This window comes from Sapajus apella, unplaced genomic scaffold, assembly GCF_009761245.1.
Source record: "Sapajus apella isolate SASKATOON/1434 unplaced genomic scaffold, GSC_monkey_1.0 scaffold89, whole genome shotgun sequence".
In the NCBI taxonomy this organism is placed as follows: Eukaryota; Metazoa; Chordata; class Mammalia; order Primates; family Cebidae; genus Sapajus; species Sapajus apella.
The window spans coordinates 1639173-1654691 of NW_022437029.1; the positions used below are offsets into that span (position 1 = coordinate 1639173).

At 41.0% G+C, this 15519-nt stretch overlaps 1 protein-coding gene across 1 annotated transcript in view; it reads left to right on the plus strand.

Moving 5' to 3' along the window:
- The window catches only part of VWA3B (von Willebrand factor A domain containing 3B), a 241472-nt gene that overhangs the window by 204146 nt on the left and 21807 nt on the right, over positions 1 to 15519 (plus strand). Inside the window, exon 23 of the mRNA XM_032255362.1 lies at positions 13799 to 13910. Coding sequence (XP_032111253.1) covers positions 13799 to 13910 — 112 coding nt within the window. The remainder of the gene's footprint in view (positions 1 to 13798; positions 13911 to 15519) is intronic.

Below are 15519 nucleotides of genomic sequence, written 5' to 3' on the forward strand. Positions count from 1 at the left end.
GGTAGGCTGCCCACGTGTATCCAGAGGGCTGTGGCCACTGCATCCAGCCTGCTCCAGGGCGTGTTATGGAATCTGGACGGACAGGGCTTTCTGATACCCTCATCTGGAGCAGGGTTGACACCCAGCATAGCTGCCTCACTGATTCCTAAACTTGGAGCAGTTTCATGATTTTTCTGTCGGTAAGAACCAGAGGTGGGAAGGAGACACAGCAACAACTGCCGTGTCCAGGGAGCCTGTGCCTGCTTTTTATGCTCCAGCTTCCATGGGCAGTTCCTGGCTGGCCCCAGATCAGACCTAAAATGAGGGCCATTATTCCCACCTGCTCTGCCTGGCATCCTGCCCTGGGCACATTCCATGCTTGACTGTGTAATGGTTTCCACCTATTTCCATAATCCACTGGCGTCGTGGTGTCCCTGGAGGCAGGTGCTTGCCTCACTGACTATATAATGAAAGGAGAAATCTTAAGTCTGAAATTTTAAATTCCCTTTGAAAACTCCCCTCCCTAGCACCCCTCATGTTACCATGATTGCAGATTTCACCCTCACTGGCCAGCCCAGAGCCCTCAGAGCTGAACAATAGGGGAAGTTGCTGGAGGGCATCTGTGAATTATAATTAATCCTCCCTGGGAGCCTGGTCTAGGGCAGCCCAGCTGTGCTGTCCTCCAACATTTCCTGAATAAATAAGGATTGTTCTCCAGGGCAAATATCTTTGGCCCAGAAAGATCAAAAAGGCTCTCTCACCCATAACCTTAGCTGCTCTGGAAAATTTGGAGGTAGAAAATATTTTGAGCTGAAAGCAGCTGTAAAGGAGGCCATGGAAACTTACCCACACCACTGGCTGCACATGTTTCCTTCCCAAAGCTGTGGCTGGCAAGGAAGCTGGAACCTATGGCCTTCAGGGATGGGGAATTGAGTGCTCTGCTCCAGGAGAAACAGTGTTAGGGAAATGCACATAGGGAGGCAGGTATGGGTAAGGCTGGATGAGGTGGAATTGGGAGAAGGAAGAGAAGAGAGATCATTTGTAGTAGAGAATATTCTGTTGGATTAGACTTTGACACTATACATGCAGGAGGATGTTAGCTGGGCAGATGGAGGAAAATATCTTTCAGTTACATAAAATAAAGGCAGAATATATACAGTTGTTATCTGTGTCCCAGATAGTAAATGAACCAGTTGTCGTTCTTGCATTGTAACCTTTTTTTTTTTTTTTTGCAGTCCACAAGATTTCTCTTTGAAGGGAAGTGGGAGGCATCACACCCTAACTAAGTATCAGCCTTTCTAATTCCACTAGTAAAAACTTCTGTCTGTTTTGCTGATATTCAGGTCTGTTGGGAAGACTAGCTCCCTAGCGGCTATGAACTGTTCTCCAGTGGAACAAGATCTGCTGGTGTTGAAACAGGAAAATTTCCCTGACCCCTTCGTGGGACTCGTGAAAAGGGTGTCCCTCTCAGGAGGGGCTGTGGGTGCAGGGGCCAGGACAAGTACTTCTGTATGCAGGCAGGAGCAGAACTCTGTGTGGCTCCAAGGTAGCATCTCGGGAGCCACCTGTGACCCCTGGAGCCCCAGAGGGCATGTGTTACACCGCTCCTTTAGTTTTACTGTCTGCAGATGGCTAAGTGTTTAACTGTTCAGTGTGACCGCCCTCTGTATCCCTAGCTCTTGTTTGGCATCCAAGAAGAATCAGATCACACGAACAAATTGAAGATGGTAAATGTGGGGAATTTTAGTGCTGATGAAAGTGACTCTCAGCAGGATGAAGAGCTAGAAAGGGGATGGAGTGCGAAGTTGGTCTTCCACTGGGGTTCAGCGACATCCACCAGACTCTTCTCTGAGGTCCCACCATCAAGCCATTCCTCTGAAGTCAAATTGCTTCTCAGCAACATAAGGCTGCCTCTTCTCTTTTCTCATTCTCCACTGCTCTGCTGCTAGCGGAGCCTGGGTTTTGATGGGTACAGGATGGGGGACAGCGCGGGCCAGGGTGATTTTGGAAACGGCAATATTTGAGCAGCAAAACAGGAATGCATGTTCTCACTTGGAGAAGGGTCCCTTACCAGGACCGCCCTCCCACCCTTTTCTACCCAGTATTTCCCTGCCTCCTGTCCATATCAATGGGCAGGAAGTTAACAGGACTGGGGTGTGCACTGGTGATGTTGCCATCACACAGAAATGAGTGCACATTTAGACCATGCTGTCCTCAGACAGCACCACAGTGACAGTTTAGCATCTGGAAGTGGGACCCTGATGGACCTCTAGGGGTGTGGCCAGAGTGAAGCTGAAATCCCAGAGGGAATGAGAGGATGACAAAGAGAAAATGAAGCCTTTTGCTACTGTGCCATGCTTAGCTGGGTTTAAGAAGAGCATCCTGCTCAGAAACACCAGTCACTGGAGAAAACTGAAAGAAGGGGAAAATATCCCCAAACTCTGTTTTCTAAAAAGTCTTCTGTCTAGTGTCCTGATGTTCAGGAGTGGGAAGGTGGATGTCAACTCTGAGGATCCCTGAGGTGACAAAAACTGCAACCAGCTAAAGGCACCCTCCTCGCTGGAGATTTCGGCTGGGCAGACACCAGCGCTCTCCTGCCTCTATGCTTTTTGTTCCGAGCCATGCATTATACCCAAGCACCCTAAACAGGTTTGGGGACAGTTTTAGCCTCCCTGTCTGGAGGAAGAAAACGGAGTGTAGAGGGTTTACCAGGGGCCACCCAGGAAGCAGAATCCAATTCATTCAGTACAAGTGAAGAAACGTTAATGAAGGAACTCTTTGTAGAGGTGAAGGTCAGTCTAAGGCAGTCCATGGGATATTGCAGGACCCCAGGACAAGCAATAGCCCGAAGTTATTATCACCCCCAGACGCAAAGAGGCAAGGGAAAGAAAGAGCGTTCCTGGAGTTCTAGAGAGACAGAGCGGGAAGTAGATAGGACACTGTGCCCCGGCCTCCTGCCTTCCGAGCTTGGCCCCTGCCTCAAGACTGCCAACTAGGGAGACAGGGTGGTGTGTTCCCTGGGGGCCAGCCTCTGGGAGCACAGAGTAGGGCAGGGAAGGGGTGAAAGCAAGGGGAACACATGGGTCAGGGCGGAATAGCCAGCCCAGAGAAGTGGACGTCTTGAAAAGTTTTCTTAAAGACTCAGAATTTATTTGCACATGACAGTCTTGTGTGAGATGTTTGTGTAAAGTAAGTAGCTGGTAGTGGTTCATACCTCAGGCAGTGACATGAAAGTGACTCCCAAGTGTGGCTTTTGTTCATCTCCAGAGTAGCAGGAGATGACTATCAGGAATGCCGAATTACAAATCCCAAATTTTGGTGATTTTCAGATTTAAATACGTAACACACTTCAAATTTTTCTCTCTGCTTTTTTTTTTTTTTCCTAAAAGAGCAATAAGGGAATATTCCCTGAGATGATGTTGCAGGATTGCTTTCAGGATAGGGAAATAGTTTGGGATTTTTTCTTTTTCTTTTTGAAATATAGTATACATTTATTAGATTCCTTTGCTGCTACAAAAAAGAAGAAAGAAAAAACATGCAAGTTTATCTTTTCATCAACGCCCTCGAAGTAGCTGTTGTTTAAATTTTGACTGGAGGTTTTGCTTTCAGGATGATTAATTGGTCTCCACAGCCTGGTGCTGCCCTGGGGTCCGGGAGGGGAGGGAATGTTTCCTGGATCTGCCTGTGGAATTGTTTCTTGTACGTCTTAGCCATTCACAGGGCACAAATCGCCACCAGCTGGGATGAGGCTGAGGCCAAACCCCTCACCAGGCCTGTGCCAGGCTCAGGAAGCAGCACCTGGAGAGCGAAGTGGAAGCTGCACTGTTTTGGGATGCGTGTTACTTGCAGTGTGTTTTCTAGAGTTATACTACCCTGAGGAGGCTGGGGAAAAGCTCACAAGGCATTCCTCTACATCCCTTTGGTTTTTAAAGCAAGGCTAAGCGCCCAAGACTGCTGGAAGGGAAGGGATAAAGACTCCCTTAAGCCTTAGCTGCCTGGCTGCTTTTTCATGAGCCCCCACCCAGATGTGCTAGACTTGAGAGTAGCTCGCAAGGAGATCCCACTTCATCTTCAGGGCTAAGGCAGGAAATTCCACTTAGAGCTTCACTTCTTTGGCTCAATATTTGCTTTCTGTTAAAGTGCAAATGTCCTGGGAAGGAAAGCACACTGAGGCCTTCCAATTCATTTACCATGGGTCACTCGCACCACACCATGGAGAGGCTGGGCAGGAGTTTGCCATTCCTGATTTCTACTTTCCTGTGACGTCTTTTCTCATTCTCTCTCCCATTTATTTTTCAAAGGGATGCAGAGTCTGTATACTTTCTTAGTGGATGAAATCCCTCTATATGTAAATAGGGGGAGTGGGGGAGTGAGTTCCCAAATGCTGCAGGTTAGCCCTGTCCTGTTCACCAAGGTTTTAAAGGGAGTTGAATTATCCACAGAGACAGTTTGCAAATGTCCCAGTCTTATAATTAGGTGTCCTAGAGAGGGGAAAGGTCAGCACCTGTCTAACCCTACACACATTCCTTTGATTAGAGCAATCACAGACTTTATGTGGCCTTAAGGACAAACGTGAACAAAGAAGCATGTTGCAGCTGCTGTTAGAATTTGGGGATTGTATGTGCTGGAGTTCAATGATTTAGGTCAGGAAAAGTATTTAGAAGTGGATTTTTTTAAACAAGATTTTGAGCCAAGGACTAGATCTAGTTAAATTGTAGGAATGTGTTCTGTACCCAGTTTAGAAGTATGCAGCTTGTTAAATGGAAAGTTTAAAGCATCAAACATTTAGTAATTTCACTGTCTCCACCAACATGTCCAAGAGCATGACCTTGAAATTAAGTCATGAAATGAAAGGGGGGTGGCATCATTTGGAGCCCTAGTCTATATCACGTGAGATTGAATCTGGCAAGGAAGTGAATTGGATTATCTGAATTTTGTAGACAAGGCTAAATCAAATTACTTAGCACACAGCATCCCTCCTGCTGGTATCATTGCTCATGGCACTTCCTTACTGAAACTGGTATGTGGCTATTCTTGTGTGTCTAAGTCTAAACATATGTTGTCTTATTTACTTAAGAGCTAACCTTTCCTGCTCTCTGTTTCCTCTGACTTTCATCACCCATGGGTTTCTTTTGAAACCTCAGTAGTTTGCATGTATTTTTGTGCATGTACAGGTGAGGAATGGCAGAAAGGAAATGGAGTTGGGAGATGTTATTTGAGGTGAACTATACTGCACCCCTGAAGTCTTTGGCAAAATTCAAAACCAGAAGGATGTCATCTTTCTGGAACAAATTTGTCAATATTCTGGCTGAAGGGATGGCAACTCTAGCTGCCCAGGTGAGATGTGTGTTTTCATCCTGGGAAGCCCATGTTCTATTTCTATGGGATGAACCATTATATTGAAGCTGGTCATTGTTCTTCATCTGTGGTGCAGTTCAAAACGGACTGTGCCATGGTGCAAATGAATCCTCAGATAGGCCATCGTGAATAGTTCCCTCCATAATCCCATGCCGTGCAATTAACCAGAAATGAATTCTTGCCAATAATATTAATAGTTGGAAACAAAGCAGAGTAAACATGTTACTTTTTTTTTTTTTTTTTGAGATGGAGTCTCACTCTCTCACCCTAACTGGAGTGCAGTGGCGTGACCTTTGCTCACTGAAACTTGGCTTCCCAGGCTTAAGCGATTCTTGTGCCTTGGCCTCTTGAATAGCTGGGTTTATAGGTGCATGCCACCACACCCAGCTAATTTTTTGTATTTTTAGTAGAGACAGGGTTTTGCTGGTCTCAAACTCCTGGCCTTGAGGGATTCACTCATCTCGGCCATATGAAGTGCTGGGATTACAGGCATGAGACCGCACATGACCAACATGAATTACTTTTACAAACTCCTTTATTATCTGTTCTTGTCCTTCCCAGTGAACTTATAGGTGTATGAATGACTTGAAGGGGAATGATACTTGTAACCATTTAGAAAGACATTCTTAAGTGGCATTTGCAATGTTAAGAATGAATGCCATAGCATTGCTACCATTCATTGTCGCGCATGCAGGGGGAAGCTCTTCACAGAGTGAATGGCTATTCTCTATCAGATGAATTGAGATGTGAGTGACAGCTACAGAAAAACAGATTTATACCTTTAAATCCATTCTGAAAATGTAGAAAGCAATCTCTTCAGTTAGCTTCTGGCTAAGACATTGAGAGAATCAATATTTGGAAGCTAGAAATAAAAGAGAGCTAGTTAAATAAATTATGTGACTCTACTCATTCAGAATTTTTAAAAGGAACTTTAAATGTATCTAGGTGTAGGTCCTAAGAAATGACTTATCATACTAATGAAATCTAAAGCGGAGAAATGCTTTCCTGGAATCGATGAGACATCTTTGTGGAATCATAGGTTTGTATTCATCTGGAGACAGAGTGACTGTCTTGTGGTCTCAGTGACCCAAGTATCTTCCCAGCCAGTTGGTCTTTGACATGAACACTGGCGACCTGAAGCAAGGTGGCTTTTCCATAAAGGCTTTAAACTTTATGAAAAAGTGAGGTTTTTAAGTAACAGTTGATCTAGCATGGCAGGCTCCAGATTCTCAAGACTCTGCATTCCATCCATTATTAGAACACTTTACACAGCCTTCCCCTGAAGAGATGACCGTAGGAAGCTGTGCTGTGGGCATCCCACTGGAGCATGAAGATGGAAACTGTGCTACTCACCTTCTCACTTCTGGCTGGGGCATTTCGCTCATCTTGTGGGAATTGCCAGCAAGGATAGTAGGCTTGCATCCTGGCCTTCTACATGTATCCTAACAGTTTCTCCAAGAGTGCAGATTTAGACCCTGCCGTACAGAAATAGGGAACTAGGGAGTGTTAGAGATTATTTAGTTTGTTCCCTTTCTTTGCCTATGCAGAAACTGAGGCCCAAGAAGGTTAAACGGTTGCCCAGAGTCACACAGCTAGATGTGTTTATCCTGCCTCCTAGTCCAACTCCTTCCTTTGAGGTCATTTCAGACCACAGTAAGCCATTCTGAATCTCACGCTAGAAGGAGTGCTTAGGTTTCTACTCTGGGTGAAAGCCCAGGAATAAGCAGGTAACATTCACCATCCAACAGTGATGGTGAATTCTCTCTGATATACTGATTGCCTCAGCAAATGTGCAAATTCCATGAGTAGGGAGATTTTTGCTTGGGTCCAAGCAAAATCTAGCTAAATGTGAGCATTGTAAACAAGAGTAGTGTTCACCATACATTTTTGCCCATGACTGCAGAGGCTACAAGCAATGAAGCTCTGAAGACTTGCCACGGTCCCTGTAAGAAACCTTAACCCCTCAGCTTATTAATTCTCCACTTCTGAGGACCTGGATCTAAGTTTTCATCTCTGAGGTTATAAACCATATTCCCACTTATTTTTGAACCTAAAAATCATCTCCAAACAGGTCCAAATGATAGATGGCTACAACAGAACCCAGTCATATCAGGGCACCATGGAAATGAGCCCACTTATTTCCAGAACCCAAATTGTATTGAACATAAATAATGACCCAAGAGCAAGTGGTTTTCAGACTGCCTGAAATTATTTAAATTTTTATAGTCAACTACCTCATAAATTAGAGAGTTTCTTAAGAGGAGGCCTGCAAATGAACTCATAAATTATGCATTGAATATTTTATTTATGATATAACTATAGTATGGCAAATACATAGGTGTAGCTATATCACTGCAAAAAGGTGGCATCACAATGTCTGGCAAACAGTTTATATTGGGACTTAGTGTCATGGAGAAAAGGAGCATATGATGGTCTGAAAAGAGGAGACACTTGAGAATTATTTTGCTAATTGGGATGAGGGCTAATTTATTTAAGACACTCAAGAATTATAATAAGTTTATGGTTAAGAAAGAAAAAAATATGAGTAAAAATCTAGGATGGAAAATCCCCAGTTTCAGCAGTGTAGCAACTTGGAGAAAAAGGTCTATGTGGTTTATCTTTTGATTTATAGATGCATTTGGAAGCTCCTGTACTTGCTCAGTCATTCAGTCCACTACAGTATGCAGAATATTGTGAGTAGTTATGTAGAGCAAACCAAAAACATTTCTACCTTAAAAAAAAAAAGATTTGTAGAAGTACAATTCGTACCTCATGAAAGTTACCTATGTCAACTCAATGACTTTTAATAAAACTGACAAGAGTTGTCAACTACCACCACAATCCAGTTTTAGAATGTTATCTTCATCCTAATAAGATCTCTCATGCCCATTTGCAGTCACTCTCTGTTCACACTCTCAGCTCCGGAGTGAGAATCAATTTGTCTCTATTTATTTGCCTTTTCTATGTATTTTATAAATAGATGGCTGGATAATATTCTATTGTATGGATATACTACATTTTGTTTATTCATTCCTCAGTTGATGGACATTTGAATTATTTCTACTTTTTTATAATTGTGAATAATGCTGATATGAATCCTCATATACAGGTCTAATTTTTATGGTTATAAATTTTCATTTCTCTTGGTGAGGTATCTAATACTGTAGTAATATTTCAGATCATGTGTTTGTTTAATTTTTTAAGAAACTGCCAAACTTTGTTCCAAAGTGTCAAAAATCAATTGACTATAAATATAAGGATTCATTTCTGGACTCAATACTATTTCACCAACCCATATGACTACCCTATGTCAGTACCACAATTTCTTGATGACAGTAGGTATAGTAAGTTTCAAAAGAAAAAAAAGCAAGTCCTCTAAATTTGTTTTTTTTTTCAAAACTTTTTTCGGTCTTCTGGGCCCTCTACATTTACATATGTAAATTTTAGATTCAACTTGTCAATTTCTGCAATAACAACAAAAAGAAAATCCAAAAACAAGCAAACAAAAAACTTGCTGGTATTTTAATATAAATTATAATGTTTATATATCAGTTTGGGGAAAAAATGGCTATCTTAATAATATCAAGTCTTCCAATCCATGAACATGGTATGTCACTTTATTAGATTTTTGATTTCTCTCAATGACTTTTTTTTAGTTTCAAATGTATAAATCTTCCACTTATTTTGATAATTTTATTCCTAAATACTTTTTTGATGCTATTATAAATAAAATATTTTCTTAATTTTTTTTTCAGAGTATTCAGTACTAATACATAGAAATACAGTTGATTGGCCGGGCGCGGTGGCTCACGCCTGTAATCCCAGCACTTTGGGAGGCTGAGGCGGGTGGATCACGAGGTCAAGAGATCGAGACCATCCTGGTCAACATGGTGAAACCCCGTCTCTACTAAAAATACAAAAATCAGCTGGGCGTGGTGGCGCGTGCCTGTAATCCCAGCTACTCAGGAGGCTGAGGCAGGAGAATTGCCTGAACCCAGGAGGCGGAGGTTGCGGTGAGCCGAGATCGCGCCATTGCACTCCAGCGCGGGTAACAAGAGCGAAACTCCATCTCAAAAAAAAAAAAAAAAAAAAAAGAAAGAAATACAGTTGATTTTTTTTTGGTACATTTATCTTGTAACATGACATCTTGATGAACTTGTTAATTAATTCTAGTAGCTTTTGGGTGAATTCCCTAGAGTTTTCAAATATAGAATCATGTCATTTACAAATAAAGACAGTTTTATTTGTTCCATTCTGGAGACATTTATTTATTTATTTATTTATGCCTGATAATACTGGCTAGAACCTCAAATACAATGTTGAATAGAAGTGGTGAGAGTGCCTTACTTTGTTTCTGATCTTAAGGGTAAGTCATCTAGTTTTTCTAAACTGGGTATCATGTTTACTGTAGGCTTTTCATAGATGTCTTTCCTCAAATTGAGAATGTTTTCTTCTGTTCCTGGTTTGTTGAGTTTTTATCATAAAAGGGTGTTGGATTTTGTCAAATACTCTTTCTCCATGCATTGAAACAACCATGTGGTTTTATCCTTTATCCTATTAACATGGTATATCACATTAATTGTTATCTTTTGTTCTATTAATATGAGTGTTAAACCAGTGTTGCATTCCTGGGACAAATCCAACTTGGCCGTGGAGTATAATCCTTCTTATATGTTATTGGATTTATTTGCTATATTTTCTTATGGATTTTGCATCTACATTCATGGGGAATATAGGTCTGTGGTGTCCTTTTCTTGTGATATATTTGTCTGGTTTGGTGTTGGGTTTTCTATATCAAAGATCTTTCCAGTCATTTCTACTTCCCTATGGCTTCTCTTTTCAGTTCTCCAACCAGAAATCTGGGATTATTAATGTATACCCAGCTCAGTGTTTTCTATTTATTGTGTCTGCATCTGAAGCCAGAGGGTGGAGAGTGAAAGGGAGAGAGAGAGAGAGAACAATGGGATTGCACTCCACCTTCTCGAAATCACCATGCTGCTAATCAGACAGGAAGATTATCCTCCTTCAGAGTTTTGGACTCCCAACATTGCTGCACTGCCACACGATTGCTTGGGGACTGAGGCGTGAGAATGGAGAATAAAAAGAGAGGACAATTTTTCTTTCTGAGTGTTAGAATTTCCTTTTCCCATTTATTAATCTAGAACTCTAGGATTCTTCTAGCGCTCTCTCTGTCTGGACCCTTGTACCTACTTCTGGCTTCTGAACCAGGCCAGGAGACACTAGAGGGAATAAATGGTAGATCTACCACTAGCTTGGTGGTACTTTGAATTCTTGTCTTCTTTCCCAAACTTTTTACCACTACATGTTTGCTTTTCAGAATTCTTAAATAGATTTTACTTAGAACTCAAGCTCTTTCTCTGCTATTTCATTTTTCTAGTAATTCATTTTAAATATATTTTACAAGAACGTTTGTCCTCAAATTGATTGGGAATTAAAAATGATGACTATTTTGGATGATGGAATGAAGGCTATGGGGGATTTTGGAGAGATGAATAGGGATTGGATATTTCTATTAATGGTCAGTCATCAAGCATAAAGAAATGGAACTTTAGAGTTGGACTTGACAAGTCAAAATGATGCTATTGGTTTCTGCATGTAGTAGACATAGCCACTGACATTCACTCCAACTTTGATTCATGTAGTGCCATTTGGAAATAACAAAGCAATCTGTTCCTTCTTTTTCTGAAATTTCCTGGGGGTGACATCTTTCCAGAAAAGTTATAACTGAGCTGGTTTTTGAAGAAATTATCTGTAACAGGAAAAGAAGCTTGTTCGTTGTTAAAGATCCCTTTTCTCTGTATTCTTCAAATTGGATACATTCTACTGTTTTGTGTTAGAGTACACTGTCTCTTTTCTCTGTTGTATCAATTCTGTCATTTCTACTACTGAGTCCTTCCAGATACTATATGTTTTACTTCTAAAATTTCCATTTGTATTTAATAGTTCCTATTTCCCTGCTGAAACAAAAAACTACCTTGCCATTTGTTTCAAGGGTATTTACCCTTTACCTCATAGACTATGGTTATAATTGCTAGTTTAAGGTCTTTATGTGACCATTCCAATATCAAATCTTCTCAATTTGGGAAGCTATTAATTGCCTTTTACTTTGAGAATTGGTCATATTTGCTTGTTTTTTTGTCCGTTGCATTTTTTATTATATAATGGACATTTTGAATATTATGTTTTAATATTCTGGATCCTGTTTAAATTCTCTGAAGGAGATTTAAATTTTTTTTTATCAGATTTGGTTAGGTTTGGACTGCAAGCTCTGCCTTACCATCTATGGGCAGTGATTTCCATGTCAGTTCAGCTTTAGAAGGCTGTACTACTCACAGCTTAAGTCTGCGTGCATTGTTCAAGGTTTGTACTGGTAATCTGGGACTTGGACAACGGTTTACATTGTAATTCAGCTCTCAAAGCCTTTGCTGTGCTGCTTTGAATGTTTTCTGTACATATGTATCTTAGGAGTAGTCCAGGACTTTGATTCATTCATACAGAAAATAAAGGTATTCTCTGCTCCCTCTCTTTCCTCTATGAGATTTCCAGATTAATTATTAATTTTTATTGTAGTACATGTTTCACATATTTCTCTATTTCATTATTTATTATATTTAAATTTTTTATTCCACTGTATGAAAAAAATGGTAATTTTACTCTCATCCTTCCCCTCTTTGTCTCCTGCTCCTAATATTGGATATTTACATTATCTTTTATTCTATTGGCTGCATTTGTAACATTTTATTTAATATACATAAGCTTCTACTTCTTGATCTGTCAGGATTCATAACTTCTTCAATTCCTGAGTTCATGTAGTAAAAGCTCTGGGTTTTCTTTCCCCTTTCATTCCAATATTCCAAGAGCTGCACTTAAACCTTTGTGTTGTCAATGTTGTACTCTTTCCAAAGGTTCATAGTACATGTTTAAAATTTTTCATTTAAAAGAACACAAAAAAGTATTTGTATTATTCTGATAGGATAAATATTGTTAAATACTGGGACAAGTCACAGTTCAGGACTTCCTTAAGGTCCTATGTGATATGCTGGCCAATTGAAAAATGTTAATAGCATTAAGCAAAAGGATTTCTTTACCTTTTCTCCCTCAGTATTTAAAATTATGTTACTTGTTTGAATAATTACTTTTGCATATGATATATATATATATATATATGCATTCTTGTACATATGTATGCATATATTTCTAAGATTTCTAAGTCCTCTTTTTTCCTGGGAGACTTCCTGCTGTCTATGACCTATGCAGATGTGTCATTCTTACCGGAAAAGTACATTTTCAAGTAACTTCCTAAGGTAGGATGAATGGGAAGGGAAAGTTTCTACTTAGGGATATGACCAGAAATGTCTGTTTTTCCGTTTGATTGACAGTTTGCCTGGGTTTAGAATTCTGGATTGAAAGTTATTTTCTCTCAGACTTGGAAAGCTCTGCCCCACTGACCTCTAGCATTCACTGTTGCATCAACCAAAAGATATAAGGAATGAAGATAATTCATTTATTAGCCAATCTCAGCTCATGGACTTCTTTCCTCTTTGTGTGACAGTGATCACAAAGGTTTTCCTTTGTCCTGAAGAGGTGGGCTGGGATATTGGATTTCTGTAAACCACTATGTTTCAGTGCCTTGCTCTCTCTCTCAAAGTTGCTAGTGGACTTTCCTGTTGAAGGGCCCCTTTACTCCTCACTATTCCAGGAGGTCAGCAGTGCTGGTGTAGTCTTTGCTCTCCAGCTTTGAGACTGTCAAAGACTTCTAGTTGTATATATAATTTTTCTTTATTTCCCTTTTCTTTACTTACTCATTCAGTTCTCCTTGTACCTTGAACTAAAGTATAAAAATTGTGGAGGGCAGAAATTGCCCTTGCCAAAATAGTAATGTTTAATTAACATAAAATAGAAAGTGCTCCACAGTATGTGTACAGTACAGGGATATTCTATAGTTCTTCTATAATGTGTTTCTCAGTAGAAAATTTCAGGTAGTCTGCTTTCACATTGCCATAAAGAACTACCTGAGACTGGGTTAATTTATGAAGAAAAGAGGTTTAATTGACTCACAGTTCACAGGCTGTACAGGAGGCATAACTGGGGAAGCCCCAGGAAACATATTCATGGAAGAAGGTAAAGGGGAAGCAAGCGTATCTTCACATGGCCAGAAAGAGAGAGAGTGAAAGGGGAGGTGCCACACACTTTCAAACAACCAGATCTTTTGGGAACTTTATCACGAGAACAGCACTAGGAGAATGGTGCTAAACCACCCCCATGATCCAACCACCTCTCACCAGGCCCCACCTCCAACATTGGAACTTACAAGTCAACATGAGATTTGGGTGGGGACACAGAGCCAAATCAATCATATCACTAGGCTACCCAGTGTTTATCATTTACACTATCTGCATTCACTTTTTCTCATCAATTATTACTGTTTTGTCTTTGTCAGCAACAGAAATTGCAAGGAAATCCAACAAAGAAAACCAAATCAAAAAGACCAGATCCCCTCAAAGGACAGAGGGTTATTGCAAGATGTGATGAAAATGGCTTTTATTTTCCAGGTAGTTTTCAAATTTATTTTGTGAGACTTTTGTTAAATAATTTGATATTGGGGACAAGAAGTTTCAACCTGTGCTTTTGCTAGAACACCGACATGTCGTGAGCTGGCCTGAGCTATTCCACTTTTCACAGAGAAAAGAAGTGGAATATCTCAGGCCAGCTCATGAAATGAGCATATATATTTAGGGCAAAAAAAGGTAGCCAGAAAAATGCATTTATTTTAATATCTCATTTTTTAGTAAACAAATTTTTATTGCCCATCTGCTGCATTGCATGTATGTAATATTTGGAAAGTATTGGTCTAATGTTATGAGCAAGCAGATGAACATTCTTGCTTTGTGGAGGTTACATCTTAAAGGAGACAGTCAAGCAATGAAATAAACAGGTAAAATATGCAGTATGTCAGATACAGTGCCGTCAAGAAAAATCAAGCCACAAATGGGGCTGAGAATGTCAGGGTGAGGGTTGTAATTCTATATTTGGTGGTTAATGAAGAGCTCCTGGGGAAGGTGACATACGAACAAGGACATAAAGGAGGTGGGGCAAGCCATGAGACTATCTGGGAAAGAGAGTTCCATCAGAGACAACAGTAGTGCCCAGGCCTCAGACTGGAGTGCACATGCCCAGGGTAGCTGGGCCTCAGAGGTTTGCCCCAGACTCCCTGAGGGGATGTGATTCCTGAAGGAATCAGCCAGATGCAGTTCACCAGGGAGTGGAGGTATGAAGGGAGTTTCATGGATGGTGACAGTATGTGTGAAGACTTAGCAATGAAGAAAGCAGCTATGTCTGGAGAAATAAAATAGATTCCGGCTGGATCTTAGACTGAGAAGGAAGGGTGGAAATAATAAAGCTCTTCAGAGGTAAGCATGGGGCCATGCATAAAGGGTCATGTTTAGGATTTGCACATTACGCTGAGGGCAATGAGAGCCACATTTAAAGCAGCGAGAAACACAATCACATTTGAAGTTTTATAAAGCTCTCTCCTGCTGCTGTGTGAAGAGTGGATAACATAGGGTTAGGGTGTCTCTCTGGTCCCTGGCTTAGGGCAGTGGATAGATAGTGGTACCTACAGGAGATGGTGGTACCTATAGGTGATGGTGGTGTGGATGGAAAGACAATGAGATGTATCTGGGACATGATGAATTGCAGGTGCCTAGGAGATACCCAGCTGAAGGTGTCAGAGAAGCAGTTGGAGATTTGGGTCTAGAGTCTGGAAATGGAGATTTGGGAGACATAACAACAAAGGTCACCCTCGAAAGTATGGGAAGGGTTTGTAGGGCAAAGGGAACTGGAAGAAAACCTTGAGGAAGCTCTGTTGGGCAAAAATTACATTGCAGGCCAGGCATAGTGGCTCACACTTGTAATCCCAGCACTTTGGGAGACCAAGGCTGGCAGGTCACTTGAGGTCAGGAGTTCAAGACCACCCTGGCCAACATGATGAAACCTCATCTCTACTAAAAAAAAAAAAAAAACTAGCCAGGCATGATGGCATGTACCTGTGGTCCCAGCTACTCAGGAGACTGAGCCAGGAGAATCACTTGAACCTGGAAGGCAGAGGCTGCAGTGAGCTGAAACTGTGCCACTATACACCAGCCTGGGTGACAAAGTGAG